The sequence below is a fragment of the Podarcis liolepis genome (assembly GCF_965112155.1).
Source record: "Podarcis liolepis genome assembly, chromosome: 17".
Lineage (NCBI taxonomy): Eukaryota > Metazoa > Chordata > Lepidosauria > Squamata > Lacertidae > Podarcis > Podarcis liolepis.
Window position 1 is genome coordinate 35,991,007 of NC_139571.1, and position 20,705 is coordinate 36,011,711.

The following is a 20,705-nucleotide window of genomic DNA, read 5'->3' on the forward strand; positions in this document are numbered from 1 at the left end:
CTTCTCAGAAAAACTCTTCACAAGCTCAAGAGGTCAAGACACGAAAGCTTTAGCAACTAATCCACACTTAATGACCCACCTAAGTGGTACTCAGAATATCACTCAAGAAATCACTCAAGATATCCCTCAAGTAATTAAGGAACAAAAGAAGAAAAGGCACACTAACCTGGGAACTTCCTCTCTGCCCAGAACGTTGGAGGCTATACACCACACCCCCTCAACAGTATTTATAGGAACTCAAACACTGAGATCCTGCTCTGTTCCAGTAACAAGAAGCCGAAAGCACCAGCCTGAAGATGACGAGTGAGACCTCGTCGAAACGTCGCCTAGACACCCCAACTCTTACACGGGAAGACACCCGAAGACTCCAAAACCTGCATATATATATATATATATATGGCGACCCCAAAGTAGATATACTGCTTTAAAATCCACTTTCTTTGTTCTTGACTCAAGTTCATTCACAATATCAGTAAAGAAAAACCATCCTTTTATCTGACCCCACTATTCTTTCAAACTTCCAGCCTGAAATTTAACTGCCACTTTGTTCTGGGTCAGTTATATGTATGCATATAATCTGTTGTGATAAATTCCATTGATTCAGCTGTATATAATTATACTGTACATTGATGTATTTTCATTTTGTGTAAGATTTACCTTTGTTTTTTATTTTACTCAGGCGTATTTAGAGATTTAGTTCTTACGTTACTTAAATGTGGTACTTTAGAAGCGTTGGTAGTACGGTTGACGTAACCCACTTTATAGATTTCTTGAAATATAAAGCAGTACGCAAGTTAAATTAATATCAAATAAATGCCTGCTTCCAGCTGTGGACGAAGCTCAGGTAAGCTTATATATTCAAGAGCTGAGGCTTCTTTTTTCCTTTGAAAGTGGGAACTGCTGCTGCTTTCAGTGTAACAATCCATCTTTGCTCTCAGTAAATCTTGATAGAATTCTATATGGATACAAAATCTTGCATTTGACCCAGAAGTGACAAAGACAAAAGTTGGGGGAACAATTCTCATTTAAAAACTTCCAAATCTTTGTTGAACATAAGATCTAGGTCAAACTGGGATAAGTATCCTGACATCAACACTTCATTTCCCCTCTGCTAGGTGTTTGAGGTGACTGAAATTCATAGTCCCTTTGCAGTGGCTGTCTTTGAGGATTACGTTTATTGGTCTGAGCTGAAAACAAGGACAGTACAGAGACTACACAAAAGGACTGGAAAGAATAGATCCGTCCTTATCAAGCGTCATGGGCAACCATATGGACTTAAGGTACTGCCTTTAACTCTTTGTAGGGACCAGTCGGTTGAGCCAAGAGTGTATCTCCTTGCCAAGCATTGAATAATAACTGAAACTGGGTTCTGCTGGGACTTTGTTTGCATAGCATCCCTCTGAGCAAAACTCTCATGCTATCATATTAAGCAAGTAAAACAGCTTTGCTGCAAGGCAGGCTGGGAGAATGGAAAACACGGTTAGGAACAAGGCAGTGGCGTAGCGTGGGTTGTCAGCACCCGGGGCAAGGCAAGTAATTTGCGCCCCCTAACCCGTGGATTTTAGCACTCGAGTGCGAGCGCCCCCCCCAGATGTTGCGCCTGGCCCCCCTGCACCCCCATGCTACGCCACTGGGGCTGGGGGCGAGCGAAGGAGCCAAGGACCCCCCCAAAGGCTCAGCAGGAATTTATTAAATTTATTATTTGCGGAGCCCCCACGGGCCGAGGCAGCCGAAGCCCCCTCCCCTCGGGCGCCTCCCCGCCCCCTCCTCTCCTTGGGCTGTAGGTGGAGCTCCAGATCCGGGCTTGGCGAGCACCTCTCCTCCTCCCAGCCGGGTCCGGGGGCTTCCAGCCGTGCTCCGTCCTGGCCCCCCCCTGCGGCTGAGACTTGCGCTGAGAGCCGGAGCCAGCGGCGCCCCCTTCTGCCGGGAGACCCTCGCCCGCCCGCCGGGTTCCTCTCGGAGGGTTTCGGGGAGCGCAGGGCGCGGCGAGGCCCCTCGGAGCTCTCCTCCCTCCCAGTCGGCAGAAGCAGCCGCCGCCTGTGGCTGGGCCGAGGGGATGGCGGCGGCGGCGGGGTGCGGAGGCTGCCCGTGCCCGGCCAGGCGTTGGTGGCGGCATCGGCGCTGCTGCAGCGGCTGCTCCTCCTGCGAGCAGTGAGTGGAGCGCAGCCGCAGCGGCGGGGGGGGGCGCGCGCTAGGGCGCAAGGCTGGCGGTGGCGGCGGAGAGCCCGGCGGAGGAACTTGTCCCTTCCCTCTGGACTCGCGCCCCCCCAGATGTTGCGCCCGGTGCGGCCGGCACCCCTGGCACCCCCCACGCTACGCCACTGGAACAAGGTATAGGCCAAATGCCGCTGTTCTTGTGAGTATAGCTGCTGCACTAATTAGTGTTAACTCATTTTGGGAAGTCCCATGTGTGAGTGTGGTTCAGACTGCCAGCCATCAGTAAAAGCTGCATCCAACTTGCCTGCTGAAGTGAATCACACTTGTGTAAAGAAGCTGTAAGCATTCCACTTAGCTTGGCAAAGCCCTTACAGTCTATTGGAAATAGTAATAATAATGAAGGCCTGAAGGACGCGGTTTGTTAAGAGTTATTCAGTAGCTGGGGATCAACGCAAGCTCTTCTGCTTCAAAAATGCAGAGTAAAGGTAAAGGGACCCCTGACCATTAGGTCCAGTCATGGCCGACTCTGGGGTTGCGGCGCTCATCTCGCTTTATTGTCCGAGGGAGCCGGTGTACAGCTTCCAGGTCATGTGGCCAGCATGACTAAGCCGCTTCTGGCGAACCAGAGCAGCGCACGGAAACACTGTTTACCTTCCCGCTGGAGTGGTACCTATTTATCTACTTGCACTTTGACGTGCTTTTGAACTGCTAGGTTGGCAGGAGCAGGGACCGAGCAACGGGAGCTCACCCCATCGCGGGGATTCGAACCGCCAACCTTCTGATCAGCAAGCCCTAGGCTCTGTGGTTTAGACTAAATCCAGACTGCCAGGGAAACTGACCTGTTACACACTTGGCTCATGGGCCTCATCCTTTGTCAAATGGAGAATGGAAGGTACCTTTTCCCCCCACTTCATGACAACTGTCACAAACTTGAGATTAAATGGGAAATGCTTTTACTTTCCCCAACCCACCCACACAACGCAAACGGGCTTTACTGCAGATTTCTCCCAGCACAGTGTATGTTGCAGTGCACAGTCTTTATTCAGGCTACAGACAGAGATGCCCTGGAAACACCAATCTCGGTCAAGGCTTTTAACATCTGGGGAAATTGGCTTGCAGATCCTGCATGAAGTTCTTCAGCCGGGAGCCCCCAACCCGTGTGCGGGAAATGGCTGTTCCCACTTGTGCCTGTTGAACCCAAACAAAAGAGGGAGCTGCCGCTGCCCAGCTGGACTTGTGCTTTCAAACGATGAAAAGACCTGCGTTCCTCTGAAGGAGACGGCATTCATGTTTCTGGTTGCACAAGCCTCTGTTACTCAGGTATTGCTGCAAATGACCTCTTGCATAATAACAGGGAATTTAGTTTTCCAGTCCAAGGGGTCCTTTCCCCCTTTGTGGTAAGTTGGAAAAGGAAAGGATTTGTTTCCCTGCTGGGTAAACATGGACTAGATTGAGGTCTTACAGGGCTGCTCGACAAAAAATGTTGTGTATCTCATCTCCCTTTCCATGAGCTGCATTTTAGCGTGACCTCAAAATTTTGGATCCCCTCTCGACTGATACCAAAGTGTTAGCTTTGTGATGTTCTGTAACACGAACTCCAGAGGCTTCGCGTTGCTTTCGCTGAAGCCAGGAGAGCAAGAGGGGTCGGTGCGCACTGATCCCTCTTGCTCTCCTGGCTTCGCTTCGCTGTAGAGGCGCTGCGCAGCTTTCCCTCTACGCAGCGCTCCTTCAGCGAAGTGGGAAGAGAAATGGAAGGGGCTCTGTTTCTCCTGCCGCTTTGCTGAAGGGGCGCTGCGCAGAGAGGGAGAGAATATTTTTTTTCTAGTTCTCCTCTAAAACTATGTGCGTCTTATGATCGGGTGCGTCTTATAGAGCCAAAAATACGGTATGTTTAAGCAGAGAGCCTGCCCACTAATTCACCGCAACACGGGGGAGTGCACTGACAACCTTTCATCGTATGGTCAGTGACTCCCCTCAATACAACCCCTTTAACAGGGGACCCTGGGATCCCCACCAGGAGTTGGGTGGGGGGTTAAAGGCATGGCAAGCATAGCTCCCCACCCCAGACTGTGGCCCCAGTCTTACCTTCTCAGAGGATGAAGTCCTGAAGCTCTGGTCCTGACTGAGAGCTCCCAGGTAGGCTCCACCCCCTTTTATGCTTAAAGATTGGAGCCTACCCTCACCTGGTCCACACCTGGGAGGTGGTCAGGAGAGCTTTGCCGGGTGTCACGTAGGATTGGGGGTGCTGCGCGCTGGCACGCAAAGGGTGCCCTCCGTTTGATGTGGAGAGCAGTCATTATGCAATAGTTTTCTGCTGTTTGGTGCAGCGGAAATGCTCAAACTGCCGTTAAGTCAGCCTCTAGGCAGAGATATTTCCCAGTTTTAATGCATTTACTGTGCTGCTTTTTAGGGGGGCAATGCAAAACATGGGGTTTGTGCTCTGAAACGGTGCAAAGCAACTGTGAGAATTTGGCACTGCTTGGAGCCAATCAGACAAGGTGGGATCTTGAGTGCATTTCACTTCAGCGGCATTAACTAGGAACCCAATTTTTAGTATCAATTCCTCATTTTGGGAGCAGGGTTTGCAGTGCAGAAAGGTTTGAAACGGTTGCAAAATTTGGAGTGAATCACACAATGTTGGCTTGTTGGGGGTGGGAATACCTTTGTCTCCTGGTTGGAGTATCAATTACTCAGTTTGGGGGGGTGGCACAAAAATAGCACAAAACTTTGGCACCAGTTTGGAGGGGATCCAAAACTTCAGGGTCGCACGTTACTGAAGCTCTTTCCCTGCAGCAATCGCCGTTGTGAAATGTCCATTGTCTTTTCTCTCGCAAGTGAGGAAGACCGTGATGCCTCAGTCAGACCCCTTGTACACTTTTACCAAACACATCAATGGAGAGCTTCCACTTCACTGTGTTGCAGAGACACAGTTGAGAGCCAGTGTGGTGTAGTGGTTAAGAGCGGTAGTCTCGTAATCTGGGGAACCGGGTTGCGTCTCCGCTCCTCCACATGCAGCTGCTGGGTGACCTTGGGCCAGTCACACTTCTCTGAAGTCTCTCAGCCCCACTCACCTCACAGAGTGTTTGTTGTGGGGGAGGAAGGGAAAGGAGAATGTTAGCCGCTTTGAGACTCCTTAAAGGGAGTGAAAGGCGGGATATCAAATCCAAACTCTTCTTCTTCTTTTAGACTTGTGTAAAGGCTCATCTTTGCCAGTTGTGGCAAAAAGGCCCTAAAGACCAGCACAGTGGTACCTCAGGTTACAGACGCTTCAGGTTACAGACTCTGCTAACCCAGAAATAGTACCTTGGATTAAGAACTTTACTTCAGGATGAGAACAGAAATTGTGCTCCATTAGCGCGGCGGCAGCAGGAGGCCCCATTAGCTAAAGTGGTACCTCAGGTTAAGAACAGTTTCAGGTTAAGAACGGACCTTCAGAACAAATTAAGTTCTTAACCCGAGGTACCACTGTAGATTTAGGTCATATGAGAAGGGTTTCCTTGGCAGAATTTCTCCGCTGAAGCTTCAAATGGAACACCCTCTTGTTGCCTCCCAAAACCATATAAATGTCTCTAATGCTGTCCTAAAATCCTAGGTCTACGTAAAGAAACTGCGCTCCATTTCGGGGCAGCTGCCCCCTGTCCACAGCACCCTCCCCATGACAAGCGTCAACCACTTGGCAGCAGTAGACTACTCTGTACGCGACAATGCACTTTACTTCTCGGAGTCTGAAGGTGGCGTCATAAAGGTCTTAGCTATGAAGGACGCCGGGAGAGTTGCACTGAAGGAAGTCCTGCCGGTCAAGGGGACCGTGATCTCACTAGCTCTTGACTGGCTGAGTGGCAACATCTACTGGATTGACAGCAAGCACCCATCAATCCAAGTAGCAACGTCAGATGGGAGATACACACTTGTTCTGATCAGCGATGGGCTGTCCCATCCAACTTCTGTAGTTCTGCATCCCCCAACTGCGGCTATGTGCTTTGTCGACTCCGGTAACGAACACAGCACCCTTGGTCCCGTAATAGAATGTTCTTCCATGGATGGGAGCAAGAGGAACATTCTCTGGGCGACATCACAGACTCCAGTGGGTTTAACAATAGTAGATTATGGCACCCAGGTCTACTGGGCTGACCAAGGTAAGTAGTCTAACATCCACAATGGTATAATTATTTGGGCACAGCTAGCCTCCATAGGGGCATGTTGAAAGGCTTGGCCAGCTTCCTGGACTGGCTGAACCACTAGCTAACTTTTAAAATAACCCATCTTGGGATCTGGAAATGGATCCTTTCTTAACTTTATTGCATTTATTTTTATTTACTATAATGGGCTGGCTTTCAAATCCAGTTCGGATATGGTGTCAGTGTTTAAGCTGTATCTGTATCCTGCATAGAAGCAAAAGTCCAAGATAGGCATGGCCAAAAAGATCTAATCAATGTAACAAGTGTTGGTGACTTCCTGCTAGGAATGCCTTCAAGACGAGATATTTCAAGATCATGCAAAGTTTAGAGAATGGAAGTCAGCGAGTGAGATGCTTCTCTGCAGATGCCAGTCCTTAATGTACTGTGGGTTGAAGCTCAATGATATTTTTGCTCCCAAGAAACAACAGGAGGTAGTTCCCATGCATATTCCTCTTACACAGCTCAGCCTCTAACTTCCTTTCTTCCAGCAAAAGGCACTGTGGAAAGCATTCGGATGGATGGCACTCAGCACAGGCTCATTCGTTCTGGGCTGCGTGGCCTTACACTCTTCACAGCCGGGGAGGGAATAATGGTCTGGACAACAACGGCACGCAATGGTAAGCAGGCTCCAACAAATGCAGAACTCCAGCAAAACATTAAATAAAGTGTGAGTCGATGCAGGGATGTAGCATGGGTTGCTGGTCTCCGGGGTGGGGCAAGTGTTGTGCCCCTCTGGTGGACTGCGCAATGGTCAGTCCCTTTTGCTGGCCAGCGTCTAATCAAGGGAATCTCTCCTTGCGAACTAGTCCCAACCAGGGAGCAGAGATAAGGCAGACAAAAAGTGAAGCTGAGGGCACCACCGTGTCCCCTCATGCTACCTATCATTGCAGCAAGGCACTCTGAGCAATGCTCGTGGCTCCAGCAGTGCTTTCCTACCTTCCTCTTCCTCCCTCCCTCTCAGCCAGCCCAGTGGTGGGGCACACGGAGGTCATTTCACTGGCCACAAGGAGGAGGAGGTACTGCCGGTGCCCCAGCCCCAAAGGCTAGGCCTGGGCACAGCTTGTCTCCCCACAGCTACAGCCTCAATGAGGGTGCCTGTCATGGGGGGTGTCTGGTTGTGCCCCCTCAGAAATGTGCGCCCAGAGCTACGGCCCCCTGTCCCCCCATTCTTACGCCACTGGGTAGATGTGGCAGATGGTAGCACATGGCGATGCTTGATCACCTGCCTGGACTTGAGAAGTCCATGGCATGCCAACAAAATTAAGTGGGGCAGATGCCAAGGAACTGATTCTAGCTAGAAGTCTTAAATGATCAGCATTCTAGGGGGTTCAGGTGAGTGTTTAGCGTTATTCCTAAGCTTATGGGACACATTCAGCTGGTATTCTTTGGGAGCCTTGATGCAGTGCACTGCGCACGAAGATAACTTACCTAATTAGCTCAGAAATAAACAGATTCTAGCTAGTTGAGAATTGGGGTGGGAAATTCTAATGCCATATAGTTTCACACCAACCCACCCCCACCCCCCAGTAAAGCCCTAGGTTACTGTAAGGAATGTGTCTCCAATTTTTCTCTCTTATTTTATGTCTTAATAGGTGCAACGAAGGTGTGGCACAGCAGACTGGATGATTCGGAAAACTGGTGGTTTAAAGAAGAGCAGAAACTTGTGGATATAAAGATCTACAGCAAACTCAACCAACAAGGTAAAACATTTTTAAAGTTTTAAAGGGGTGACCTTTAAACTAACTTCTGAGCAGTTACTTGGTCAACCGGGGCTATAACTCAAAATGGTGGCTTCTTAACCTAACACAAAAATAGGGGCACCAGTTCTTCCTTATTTGAATCTGTCAAGCTGCTTGCCTTCTGGAAGAACTCCCAATATCTTTAAGACTTGCTCTAGATTGCTTAAACTGGGGACCAGGTAACAGAAGGGTTCAACACAGGTTTATTTTAGAAAAACTAACCTATAAACCTACACGGGGACAAATAGAAGAAGACGCCTTGGTTCCCATTTATCACATACATAGCCCAACAAGACAACATCAAGAATCCCCTGAGAGCATATGACTCAATCTGGCTAACCTGATTCAAAAATACACACTCACACCCTGCTCACACACAAAAACAGTTCTCACTACAGCCAACCAACCACAACCAACCACACCCTAAGCCACTTGCACCCTCTCTTACCACCAAGAAAATACAAGTGAATAGTAAGAGAACCCATACAAGTAACGCTAACGCCCCACCACTAAGTAGAATAGAAGCATAACCAGCCCACCCCACCTCATCCACCACTCCCCCTCTTCCCCCCTTTTTCCCTCCTCCTCCTTCTTCTTTCTAACTTGTTTAAACCAATTCATAAACCAAGAACTCATACATTGACCACTAATAATGAAACATATGTTGCAGATATTTTCCCACATTTGTTATGCTATTTTTGTGATATATGACATGAGAAAACTTGGTATACTCTTATTTGTATAAAATTATTCTTGTTTATAACCCCCCCCCCCAAAAAAAAACCCCACCAACCACGGGTTTATTGCACCAGCAACCAAGCTGACAGGAGAGTGCTTCCTTTTAACACACGACATTTTGCAGAGTAGCAGGTAAGGCAAAGCTATTAAAAATCTTTCTCTTGCTACTTCTAGGTCACAATGGCTGTTCAGAAAAGAATGGTGGATGCAGCCACATTTGCTTGCCAATTCCGCAAGGGAGACATTGCAGGTGCATCGCCGGGTACGTTCTAGAGCATGGTACTAGGTGCACCAAACCACTATGCTCGGAGCCGCTCCAAGCCTGCAAGGATAACAGCAAATGTATTGTAAAAGAGCAAGTTTGTGATGGCAGCATTGATTGCTCTGATGGATCAGACGAGAGAGACTGTGAGTAACCCAACTGAGAAACTGCATGTGTTGTTGTGTTGTGTTGTTGTGAGTAAATGGATCCTTGGAGAATTCTCCTTTGCTAGATGGCCCTCAAAAATGCCTGAACTCCTAATGGTTGGACAGCTAGATTCATTAAGATCTAGCTGCTGCCTTACCAGAAAATCATAGAACCCAACAACTACAGCTTTAAATGTAATGAAATACTGTTCTTTCCTAGTAAGGTAAAGGTAAATGACCCCTGGACAGTTAGGTCCGGTTAAAGGCAACTATGGGGTGTGGCGCTCATCTCGCTTCAGGCCGAGGGAGCTGGCGTTTGTCCACAGACACCTTTCTGGGTCCTGTGGCCAGTTGTGGTCTAAACCACTGAGCCTCTTGGGCTTGCTGGTCGGAAGGTTGGCAGTTCGAATCTGCACAACAGGGGTGAGCTCCTCTTGCTTTGCTAGTACAGAAAAGTTGCACCATAGCCCATGAGGCTATCCAAGGCACAATTATAGCTAACATAAGGTAAAGGTAAAGGGACCCCTGACCATTAGGTCCAGTCGTGTCCGACTCTGGGGCTTTGGCGCTCATCTCGCTTTACTGGCCAAGGGAGCTGGCGTACAGCTTCCGGGTCATGTGGCCAGCATGACTAAGCCGCTTCTGGTGAACCAGAGCAGCGCACGGAAACGCGGTTTACCTTCCCGCCAGAGCGGTACCTATTTATCTACTTGCACTTTGACGTGCTTTCGAACTGCTAGGTTGGCAGGAGCAGGGACCGAGTAACGGGAGCTCACCCCATCGTGGGGATTCGAACCGCCGACCTTCTGATCGGCAAGTCCTAGGCTCTGTGGTTTAACCCACAGCACCACCCGTGTCCCGTAGCTAACATAAGATTATGCAAAACATAAGGGAAATCCAAGCTACATACTTAAAACTAGTTTGCCATGCTGTCTTCCAGTGGGGGCTTCTAGGAATTATTCTGTGAGCAGGAGGTAGGAAGTGCTTCATATTCTCAACGCTTTACTAAAAATGCATTTTCAGTATTCAATCGGGGAAGCAATGATGGTACTGTTTGTAGAATGGCTATATTCTAGACTGGAATATACCCACAACCAAACTGTTGGCCAAAGCAGCTAAGTTGGTCAACAGATAATTCAAACAGTTTAAGACAAACCTTTGAGAATCTGTGTTTTATGACTTTGCTAGAAAAGGAAAGGTGAGCTACCTCCTTAATCAAGTACATAGCATAACCTCTGAAAGTAAGCTTTGCAGGCAGTTACATTTTCTATCCTTAAACCACCAGATCAGTCATATGGTCCTAGGCTGATCTTGCTGTGTCCCAAAAGCAATGTGTTGATGGCTTTTCTGCCGGCAGGCAACAACACTCCGAAGAAGAAACCCCAGCCCACACACCGACCTTCCACACTGCTGCAAACAAAACCCTTTCTTGTTAAGAAAAACACAGAGGCACCCACCAAAACCATCACCAAGAAGCCTACGGATGGAACTGCACAAGTAAACAAATACACAAGAAGGAGTACGACTGCAACAGCAGCATGGGCACTCGAGCCTAGCAGAAGCCAGAAGACTACATTACCTCCCAAAAAGAAATGGAAAGAATCTTCTCTGGTGCAGGGAATCGTGAAAAGTGGCCTGGAGTCTCAGCCTTGCAGCAGCGAGACCTGTAACAGGAGAGGGGACTGCACTATGGAGGGCAATACAGTGAAATGCATCTGCACACTGGGCTATAGTGGAGACTACTGTGAAGAGGAGGAGGAGAAGTCTAGGGCGGGTCTCATTCTGGGCATCATTTCCATTCTACTAATGGCCATGGCAGCAGCAGGGACCTTTGTCTACTTCAGGAAGCAAAGAACGCGGCAAAGGTAAGGCTATTTGCCGTTCTCTACGCGGGTGGCGCTGTGGGTTAAACCACAGAGCCTAGGGCTTGCTGATCAGAAGGTCGGCGGTTCGAATCCCCATGACGGGGTGAGCTCCCTGCTCGGTCCCTGCTCCTGCCAACCTAGCAGCTCGAAAGCACGTCAAAGTGCAAGTAGATAAATAGGTACTGCTCCAGCGGGAAGGTAAACGGCGTACCACTCCGGCGGGAAGGTAAATGACTAAGCCGCTTCTAGTGAACCAGAGCAGTGCACGGAAACACCGTTTACCTTCCCGCCGGAGCGGTACCTATTTATCTACTTGCACTTCCGAACTGCTAGGTTGGCAGGAGCAGGGACCGAGCAACGGGAGCTCACCCCATCGTGGGGATTTGAACTGTCAACCTTCTGATCGGCAAGTCCTAGGCTCTGTGGTTTAATCCACAGCGCCACCTGCGTCCCTGATGCTCACTTTGGCCGAGCCCAAAATATGGGCAGCAGTAATTTGCTTGTGCAGACACAGCCTGCTCTGTTTCTAAATTTGAATGGCTTGTTTGTGCCTGTTGCAGTCCTGTTCGCAGAATCATGAAAGATTCTGGCACGCATGTGCTGCAACTGTAATTTGCATTAATGCATGTAGTTTGGGTTCCAAATTGGTGGTGCAGGTGGTTCTACAAGATCACTGTGCCTCTTAACAGCTTAGCACAAGGGTTCCAGCCTAGGATTTGCATCACAGTCAATACGTGTGTCTTATCTCCTCCTCCCACAGGACTTCAAGTGTATCATCAACTGGACCACTGGCCAGCTACCAGAAGGACAGCGACAAAGAAGACAATTTCGTTGAAGATGAAACCTGTATCAATGCAGCTTATGATCCCGAGCAGGTGAGGGCTTCTTAAGATTCCTGTCCCAAGCTTCCAGTTCTGAGCACTGGTATATGCTTCCTGTGTTCTTGGAACAAGTGTTGTTCCTACTTTGGGATTTTAAACCTGGCCTGGCTATTGCGAAAGGCAAAGCCAGCAGCAGGGTCAGAAAAAGCTCGCTGCCTAAAGGAGCTGCGCTTGTGAGTGGTTAAGATGCTGGCAGGACAGAGGGAGGGACGTTGGCTGAAATAAGCGCACCCCCTACTTGGCAAAGCTTCTAGCAATCTGTCTGCCGTTCTTCCTTACCTGAAGAACTTAACTGGGTGTAGTACCACTGCTTTCGATAGTCCAGGTGAAAATGCTGAGAGTCCTAAAATGTGGCTTTGCAATCCTCCGCAGGAATTGTCGACTCCAATGAAGACAGGCATGGGCACAGACTCGTAAAGCAAACAAATAAATGATTCATAATAGATAAGCGTCTTGTAATCTCTCCCCCCCCCCAAATGCATCACCCGGATGATAGTGGGGATATGCTATGTCTGTTTCCACGCTGGGCATTTTCTGTGGGATATTTGCACTTTATTCTGGGCATTTGCATGATGTCATGGTCAAGAGTCTGGGTTTTGCAGGAGGGAGACAAGCACACACCAGGAATTTTAGCATTGTACAGTTGAAGGGCTCTATCACCTTACCCCAAGGGACACGGGTGGCGCTGTGGGTTCAACCACAGAGCCTAGGACTTGCTGATCAGAAGGTCGGTGGTTCGAATCCCTGCGACGGGGTGAGCTCCCGTTGCTCGGTCCCAGCTCCTGCCAACCTAGCAGTTCGAAAGCACGTCAAAGTGCAAGTAGATAAATAGGTACCGCTCCGGCGGGATGGTAAATGGTGTTTCCGTGTGTTGCTCTGGTTTGCCAGAAGCGGCTTAGTCATGCTGGCCACATGACCCGGAAGCTGTATGCCGGCTCCCTCGGTCAGTAAAGCGAGATGAGCGCCGCAACCCCAGAGTCAGTCACGACTGGACCTAATGGTCAGGGGTCCCTTTACCCTTTACCTTTATCACCTTAGCCCAGGGTTTCCCAAACTTGGGTCTCCAGCTATGTTGGGACTACAGTCCCCATCATCCCTGACAGCTTGTCCTGCTAGCTAGGGATGATGGGAGTTGTAGTCTAAAAAAAACAGTTGGGGACCCAAGTTTGGGGAAACCCTGCCTTAGCCCAACACATATGCTTTTAAAAATTTCTTGCTGACATTAGGAAAGTGACAGTGCATTGAAAATTCTGGAATTGGTTTTTTTTAAAAAAACACAAATTGGGATGAATGTTCATGGTTGTAGAACCTGAGCAGAAACAAAACTGACCAAATGGTCAATGAAGATCAGATATAATCTAACCTCATAATTGCACAAGACTTGGGATGAAAGGGTTATCTGGAGGCATTCTGAGACGTCCCAAGTTTTCCTATTGAGCTTTCCATTTTTTTCAGAGCTCAGAAAAAAAGCAGACTGCTTTTGACACAGAGGAACAGTTGCACAGTTTCCCCAGAAGTAGGTGACCTGTCGCAAAGCTCTTCTGTGGGTTTTGGCTGGTTATGGCTTATATAGATTGCTCCAGAAATCCCCCTTTCTATACTTCATCTCTTGTTAGTGTTAATTTCTACAATCGATGTAATCCTTCCCTTTTCACATGAGGACTGCCTTCATAGACATTTATTCCTTCCCAATAAATTGTTGTCGGGGGGGGGGGGCGGGAATCACGTTTGGAAGTGCAACAAGAGGAGGAGATATTTTCCCCTATGTTCCAGCCAAATTAAAATTGCCCCAATGAAAATTTGGGGGAGGGGGAGGGGGAGGGGAACTGGCCATTTCCCTAGGACATTATTTGAGTTCCAGAAGTCAAAGCAGAGCTTCCACTCCACTTGCAACTAAAAACAGATTGGCAATCTTTGGGAAGCACTGTTAAGCTAGCATTCTTCCTACTAGTTGGAGGGAAAGTACAAACAGCGAGTTAAATGCTTTTTTCCCAAGTGCTTTAAAAACAAAACAGGGCACAGTCTGCTTCTTCCTTGTGAATGTATTATGCCTGCTGTGCAAATAGTGTATAAACTGGTAAAATATTAACAAATTGCATGGCAGTCACAGGAAAAAGGAGAAGGGGGGGGAACAGGGATTCTTCTCACTTGCAGAAAATGAACTCTGAATAAATTAAGGTGATGCCTGCTCTAAGTCTCCAAACATGCATCTACAATTTCTGCTAGCTAAGCACGATGAGAGTTGTAGTCCAAAAACAGCTGGAGACCCAAGATTAGGAAACGCGGATCTAAAGACACCAGCAGGTCTGCTTCTAAAATCGTTGCCATCTGTTGTTGAAGCACCTACAAAACTTCTGTAAATTCAGAACTGTCCCTGGAAAATAGAGACACTTGGAAGGTCTGTTAATATATAACTAAGAGCCTTATATACTAATATAATATATGTGATACCTTGAACTTGGATGGTAGGAAATAGGCCACCAGTGTAGAGATGTTGTATACTGACTGGGCCTCATTCTGCTCCAGTTGCAGTTTCCCGATCTAGTGTAAGGGAAGCTCCCCATAACATACATTGCAGTAATCCAGCCTTGAAATGCTCCAGTGCCTGAGCTAATGTAATCAAGCTCTTCTGGTTCAGGAACAGCTATACTGTTGCACCACTTGTAGGGTTCTGTAACAGAATTCTCAATACCACACTTGATGAAGATTTCCTTGATTTTTTGGGGGGAGGGGGCGTGGCAATTAACATGTGTACTCTAAAAGAGGAAAAGGTAAAGGACCCCTGGGTGGTTAAGTCCAGTCAAAGGCTACTATGGGGTTGCGGCGCTCATCTCGCTTTCAGGCCGAGGGAGCCGGCGTTTGTCCACAGACAGCTTTCCGGGTCATGTGGCCAGCATGACTAAACCGCTTCTGGCGCAACGGGACATTGTGACGGAAACCAGAGAGCACGGAAACACCATTTACCTTCCCGCCGGAGCGGCACCTATTTATCTACTTGCACTGGTGTGCTTTCGAAATGCTAGGTTGGCACGAGCTGGGAAAGAGCAACGGGAGCTCACCCCGTCGCGGGGTTTTGAACCACCAACCTTCTGATCGGCAAGCCCAAGAGGCTCAGTGGTTTAGACCACAGTGCCACCCACATCTCTAATACACTCTAAGACACATAGCTCAGATGTGCTAAACCACCATGCATTAACTCATTCCCCTATCATGCATTCCTAACATGTTTTCTGTCTCCTAGGAAAACATTCCACATACTCCAACTAAATACCTGTTGCTTATTCTGATAGGCGGCCGTTTTAAGAAAATGAGTGCACGTAGAAAGGAAGGACTTGGGCTATTTACACACTATGAATTTAAAGCACATTCCCCACCCACTCAAAGAATCCTGGGAATTGTACTTTATCCCTCACAGAATTACAATTATCGGCACCCTTAAGTTAGTTCCCAGCATTATTTGGTGGAGGGGCGGGGGCGGGTAAAGAGATGCTTTAAATGTGCTGCGAATCAAACGATCCTTTTGAAGTAAACACTTGAGGGGTAAGGTGTATTTTCCGAAGGCAAGATTCGGCTAGTGACGCCGTATAAATCACCATACAAAATATAACTTTTATTCCGTGCATATTGCATTTGTATGTATCCATCTGTAAATAGGAAAACAAGGCATCTCTTTGAGAGTACAGTCAAACCCTGAGGAATGATAGATTCCTGGTCTCTTACCAATTTAGTAAACAGAAGGTGGTGGCACAGGGGGATGAAAGCAGATCTGTTGCTGCAGAGGAGACCTGCCCCCGCTCCAAAATATTCCAGGGTCCTGAATTTTCAGCTTTCACCCAGTGTGCAAAAAAACCATCTTGTCCATTTGCTTAACAAAGCTCCAGGGCACTCTTCAAGTAAATGTGTGCAAAAGCAATAAAACAATTATGGTTGCTGCCCTGCAAGCCCCTCCCCATCCCTGAAATTGCACAGTGAAGAGGACCGCTCAAACTCCCTATCGCTTCCTCACGCAAGAGTGATTTAATTACTGTCTTAATATAATGTTTAACCTGAGAGAAAGCGAAAAGAAAAGTGTAGAACCAGAATCTGTAGCAGTTTAGGGCTATGGCACCTGCTGGATTCACGAGCGAAAGAGGTAGGAAAAGGTCTTTGCTGGAATTAAAATTGTAGACAAACTTTCCGCACTGGGTATCTTTGTTGTCCAAGCAGAGTTCCAGAAGGAATCTTTCTGCAGCTCGTTCCTTGCAAGAGTGTCCTGGCTTAGGGCTATAAATCAGAATCGCAGGGAAACCTGCTCCAGTTACTGGGGTGTTCACTTTCCAGTACGTCCTGGGGGTTGGTGTAAGACCTGGGGGTTGGAGTCCTGTAATAGTCCATTTGGATCTCTGTGTTGCCAAAGGAGGGAGAAATGGCAGCCGTGGTCGCTGGGACCCTCTGACTGCTGGGTGGGTAGCTGTAATCCATCGCTGCTTTCTTCAGCTTGCGCTCCTTGCAGCACTGAGCAAAGCTGAGCGAAAGGGAGAAGCCCCCAATTATCTCCAGGCAGCTCCCTAAGTAGCCTAGCACCAGGCAGTAACCCACCGCTAGGCTACTGCCGGCCGTGATGGGAAGGTTTTGGATGTCGTGATTGTACCAAGAGACGGCGATCAGGCTAAGCAGCCCAGAAACAAAGAGCACCAGGCCGCCCAGCCCAGCCAGCAGGTACTGGGGCATATCCTGCCAGCAGCGAACGCCCAGCGAAGCCACAACCAACCCCAGGACCGTGACGGCCACAGAGGATGGCATCAGCCCTTTGGCGACTTGCACAGTCTGGTGGGAGAAGTATCCCAGGGTGTCCTTGATGTTGCACTGAGTCTTCTGGGTGCCTTGGAACTCGTTGCAGATGTCCCAGATGCCTTGGTGCTGGATCATGTCGTAGGCTTGGTCAGGGATGCGGCTTAAATCCCTCCAGGCGGGAGCCAGAGTGCTGGTCAGGTTCAGGACGAGGCCGCAGGGGCCTAGGACGATGCCCACGATCATGGCGGTCGGCGTCCGCATTCTGTGCCAGGCGACAGACAGACAGACAGGCAAGCTGTTATGGGTACAGACAGGTGACTGAAAAACCACTTGCTCTCAGGAAACAATCTTGGTTTACTTGCTCAGGTCCTTATATACCTGCTGTGGGATTGCTAGTTTACGTTCTGCTTAGCTCTGTGGTGCCAGCCAGGCATTGTATCATTTACACCACACAAAGTCTGCTGCAGAACGCATCTATAGCCGTATAATAATAATAATAATAATAATAATAATAATAATAATAATAATTTATTAATTTTACCCCGCCCATCTGGCTGGGTTTCCCCAGTCACTCTGGGTGGCTCCCAACAGAATATAAAAAATACGGTAAAACATCAAACATAAAGAACTTTCCTAAACAGGGCTGCCTTCAGATGTCTTCTAAAAGTCAGACAGTTGTTTATTTCCTTCACATCTGATGGGAGGGTGGGCGCCACTACTGAGAAAGCCCTCTGCCTGGTTCCCTGTAACCTCACTTCTCGCAATGAGGAAACCGCCAGAAGGCCCTCGGCACTGGACCTCAGTGTCTGGGCTGAATGATGGGGGTAGAGACACTCCTTCAGGTATACTGGGCCGAGGCCATTTAGGGCTTTAAAGGTCAGCACCAACACTTTGAATTTTGCTCCCAGTACATTTCTGAGCACATGTAGGTCTTTCAGGACCGGTGTTATATGGCCCCGGCGGTTACTCCTAGTAACCAGTCTAACTGTTGCATTCTGGATTAGCTGTAGTTTCTGGGTCACCTTCAAAGGTAGCCCCACATAGAGTGCATTGCAGTAGTCCAAGTGAGAGATAACTAGAGCATGCACCACTCTGGCAAGACAATCTGCGGGCAGGTAGGGTCTCAGCCTGCGTACCAGGTGGAGCTGGTAGACAGCTGCCCAGGACACAGAATAAAGAGAAGATTCACAGCGGGAGAGTAGTTACATTTGGGGAAGACCCGGCTAAGCTTGCAAGGAAACCCATGAAGAGGACAGCTGGAGAAGCTGCGGCCCAGATCAGGAGAGGCAGAAGTCCCAAGGGACCTGCTGTTCCTTCCAAGAGCTATTTTCTAGCCCAGGATTCCAGTGCTTTAAAGGAACATCCTGTCCTTTAAAAAATAGCTTCAAACCTTGAAGAAGACCTTTCCTGCCTCGGCTAGAGGGAGTGGGCTTTTATCCCTCTGCTCAGGTCAGCCTCCAGAGGACCTCAAGTCCACGCTTTCACCTGGTCCTCCCTCCACTCAACCAGCAAATTATTAATCGCCTAAGCAGTGATAATATTGTCATACAGCACTCAAAAAGGTCACAGGCAGTGGGAGACAATTCCTGGTTCGTGGGATCTATCCTTATTCCAGGTTTAAGCTGATGCCTTATGAGAACTGTCCCTCCCTTCCTCCACCCCACCTGCAAAAATCCTGTATTTAGCTCTGGCTTGGATACAGATATTAAGGGAGAAGTTGCTGTTTACCTGTCCTGCTGCAGACAACGCCTGCTGCAACTGTTGCTCGCTCTCTCCCTGCCGTGTGCCCGGTTAAAAGAAACTGGCTAGTATGACCGAAACTTCTGTGTGTACAGAGAAACCAGGCTAGCGCTGCAGCTGAGCTTGTTCTGGGTAGTATTTTATGGGGAAGAAAGGGAGGGGAGAGGAAACAGAAGTGGAACCGCGGAATCAGGAAAGGGTTGCCGTTACAGGTGATGTCAAGTCAGTGACTTCAGGAAGGTGGGGCCGGCTCTCAGGGCAACTTTGGAGCCGCACCTGTTTCTGTGTGATGATCATGCTTAAGGATGAAGGCGGTGACTTTTATTGTCCTGAATAAAGGTTGGCTCTTATTGCTTAGGTAACAGCACACCAAAGCAATAAACACATACAAATCGACATTGCAGATCTTTTGAAAGGTGGTTCTAGGAACTGGATGGCAAAACACGGAGAGGCACAGATGAGGCTGTGTACACGGAGCAATCTGGATGCTCTTAATTAATTACCCTTGAGAGAAAGGGAGGGGGGAACGTGAAGTGCCCTGGGGCAGGACAAACACATTGAAAAGAGCTGCATAAACAACTCAGTGGCCATGTTAGATACCAAAGTCCTTTGTGCCTTGGTGTATGTAGTATAAAAATGTAGTATAAACACCGACAACTGGGAAACACTGGCCTGCGAGTGTTCTAGTTGGACAACAGCCTTTACCAAAGGTGTCATGGACTTTGAAGACACCTGAACTCTGGACGAAAGGGAGACACGTGGTATGAGGAAGGCACGTTTGGCAAACCCTCACCATGATCAACTCCCACTCGGAAACCTATGTCCCCACTGTGGAAGGATGTGTGGATCCAGAATTGGCCCCCACAGTCACTTACGGACTCACTGTTAAGACCGTGTTCATGGAAGACAATCTTTCACATCTATGAGAGATTGCCAAAGAATAAGATTCCTTTAAGGTGCTTTAATTTCTTCATCCCACCAATTCATTTTCTCTCACAGGTTTTATTTGGTTTTCAGCTAGCCAAGGTAGCTGTGCCTTTAAGAGCAGCTGGATCTGAAGTCAGTAGCAATAGCATTACTTACTTCCTGTTTCTGCACATTCCTTGCCATTGCAGTCACAAGAACAGGCCAAGTTCTCCCCCCCCCCCAAGTGAGTGGGTACCTTTAGATGGCTGCAAACCTTTAGACAAGGCCCCTAACATGGTATCCGCAAGAAGCCTTCACCTGCAGAGTGCAATAGTCCTCTGGATATAAAAGGGGCGCTTATTTCTGCTTGGACCATGCAAAATGCTCTGTGTGGGGCTACCTTTGAAGGTGACTCAGAAACCGTAACTAATCCAGAATGCGGCAGCTAGACTGGTGACTGGGAGCGGCTGCCGGGACCATATAATACCAGTTCTGAAAGACCTACATTGACTCCGAGGACGTTTCTGAGCACAATTCAAAGTGTTGGTGCTGACCTTTAAAGCCCTAAACAGCCTCAGCCCAGTATACCCAAAGGAGCGTCTCCATCCCCATCGTCAGCCAGGACACTGAGGGCCTTCTGGTGGTTCCCTCACTGAGAAGTGGAGCTACAGGGAACCAGGCAGAGGACTTTCTGGGTAATGGTGCCTGCCCCTTGGCACGTCAGATGTGAAGGAAATAAACAACTATCTGACTTTTAGAAGACATCTGAAGGCAGCCCTGTTTAGGGGAGTTTTTTATGTTTGAAGTTTTATGATGTTTCTGTATAGGCTGGAAGCTGCCCAGAGTGGCTGGGGTAACAAATTTAAAAAATATTATTAAAGTTATTTCAGGTGTCATGGTCCCTATCTGTATTGGCCTTTGTTTGCCAAAATCAGTACCTTGAACTTATCCTGGTGGCTAACTCGTAGCCAGTGCAATTATTTCGACTGTGGAGTGATGTGTTGGCGATATTTTGCTCCACTGTGCATTCAAGCAGCTGCATGATTCTGGAACTCCCTCGAGGGTGGAAGTAGACCTGTTCATATTTCTCTTTACTGTGACCTCTCTTGAGTCGGAGTGTGTAAGATACTACCACCCATCCAAATTCACCCAGTGGCGGTCCCTAAAATCTGTTGCAGAAGCAACTAGTTACATTAAATTCAGGGTACCCCAGGAGCATTTCAAAAATTCAGAGCATGCATAGCCATTGGGACAGAACTTGCTGTGTCTGTCACAGGCTTTCCCAGGTCACTAAAAGACCCAGAGCATGGAAACAGAAGC

General features: G+C 48.4%; 2 protein-coding genes across 2 annotated transcripts in view; one reads left to right on the plus strand and one right to left on the minus strand.

The window, feature by feature from the left end:
• Positions 1 to 12,414, plus strand: part of LOC310696310 (low-density lipoprotein receptor-related protein 2-like) — a 50,004-nt gene extending 37,590 nt beyond the window's left edge. Inside the window, exons 25-33 of the mRNA XM_083481619.1 lie at positions 1,116 to 1,280; positions 3,277 to 3,477; positions 5,750 to 6,293; positions 6,824 to 6,952; positions 7,928 to 8,035; positions 8,987 to 9,220; positions 10,578 to 11,085; positions 11,846 to 11,960; positions 12,339 to 12,414. Coding sequence (XP_083337745.1) covers positions 1,116 to 1,280; positions 3,277 to 3,477; positions 5,750 to 6,293; positions 6,824 to 6,952; positions 7,928 to 8,035; positions 8,987 to 9,220; positions 10,578 to 11,085; positions 11,846 to 11,960; positions 12,339 to 12,383 — 2,049 coding nt within the window. The 3' untranslated portion in view covers positions 12,384 to 12,414. The remainder of the gene's footprint in view (positions 1 to 1,115; positions 1,281 to 3,276; positions 3,478 to 5,749; positions 6,294 to 6,823; positions 6,953 to 7,927; positions 8,036 to 8,986; positions 9,221 to 10,577; positions 11,086 to 11,845; positions 11,961 to 12,338) is intronic.
• Positions 12,415 to 15,557: 3,143 nt separating this feature from the next.
• Positions 15,558 to 18,694, minus strand: CLDN23 (claudin 23). The gene is made up of 2 exons (XM_083482009.1): positions 18,468 to 18,694; positions 15,558 to 17,001 (listed from the first exon to the last, which is right to left on the minus strand). The coding sequence occupies exon 2, from the start codon at positions 16,998 to 17,000 to the stop codon at positions 16,230 to 16,232; it is 771 nt and encodes a 256-aa protein (XP_083338135.1). The 5' UTR covers position 17,001; positions 18,468 to 18,694; the 3' UTR covers positions 15,558 to 16,229.
• Between the last annotated feature and the right edge of the window lie 2,011 nt (positions 18,695 to 20,705).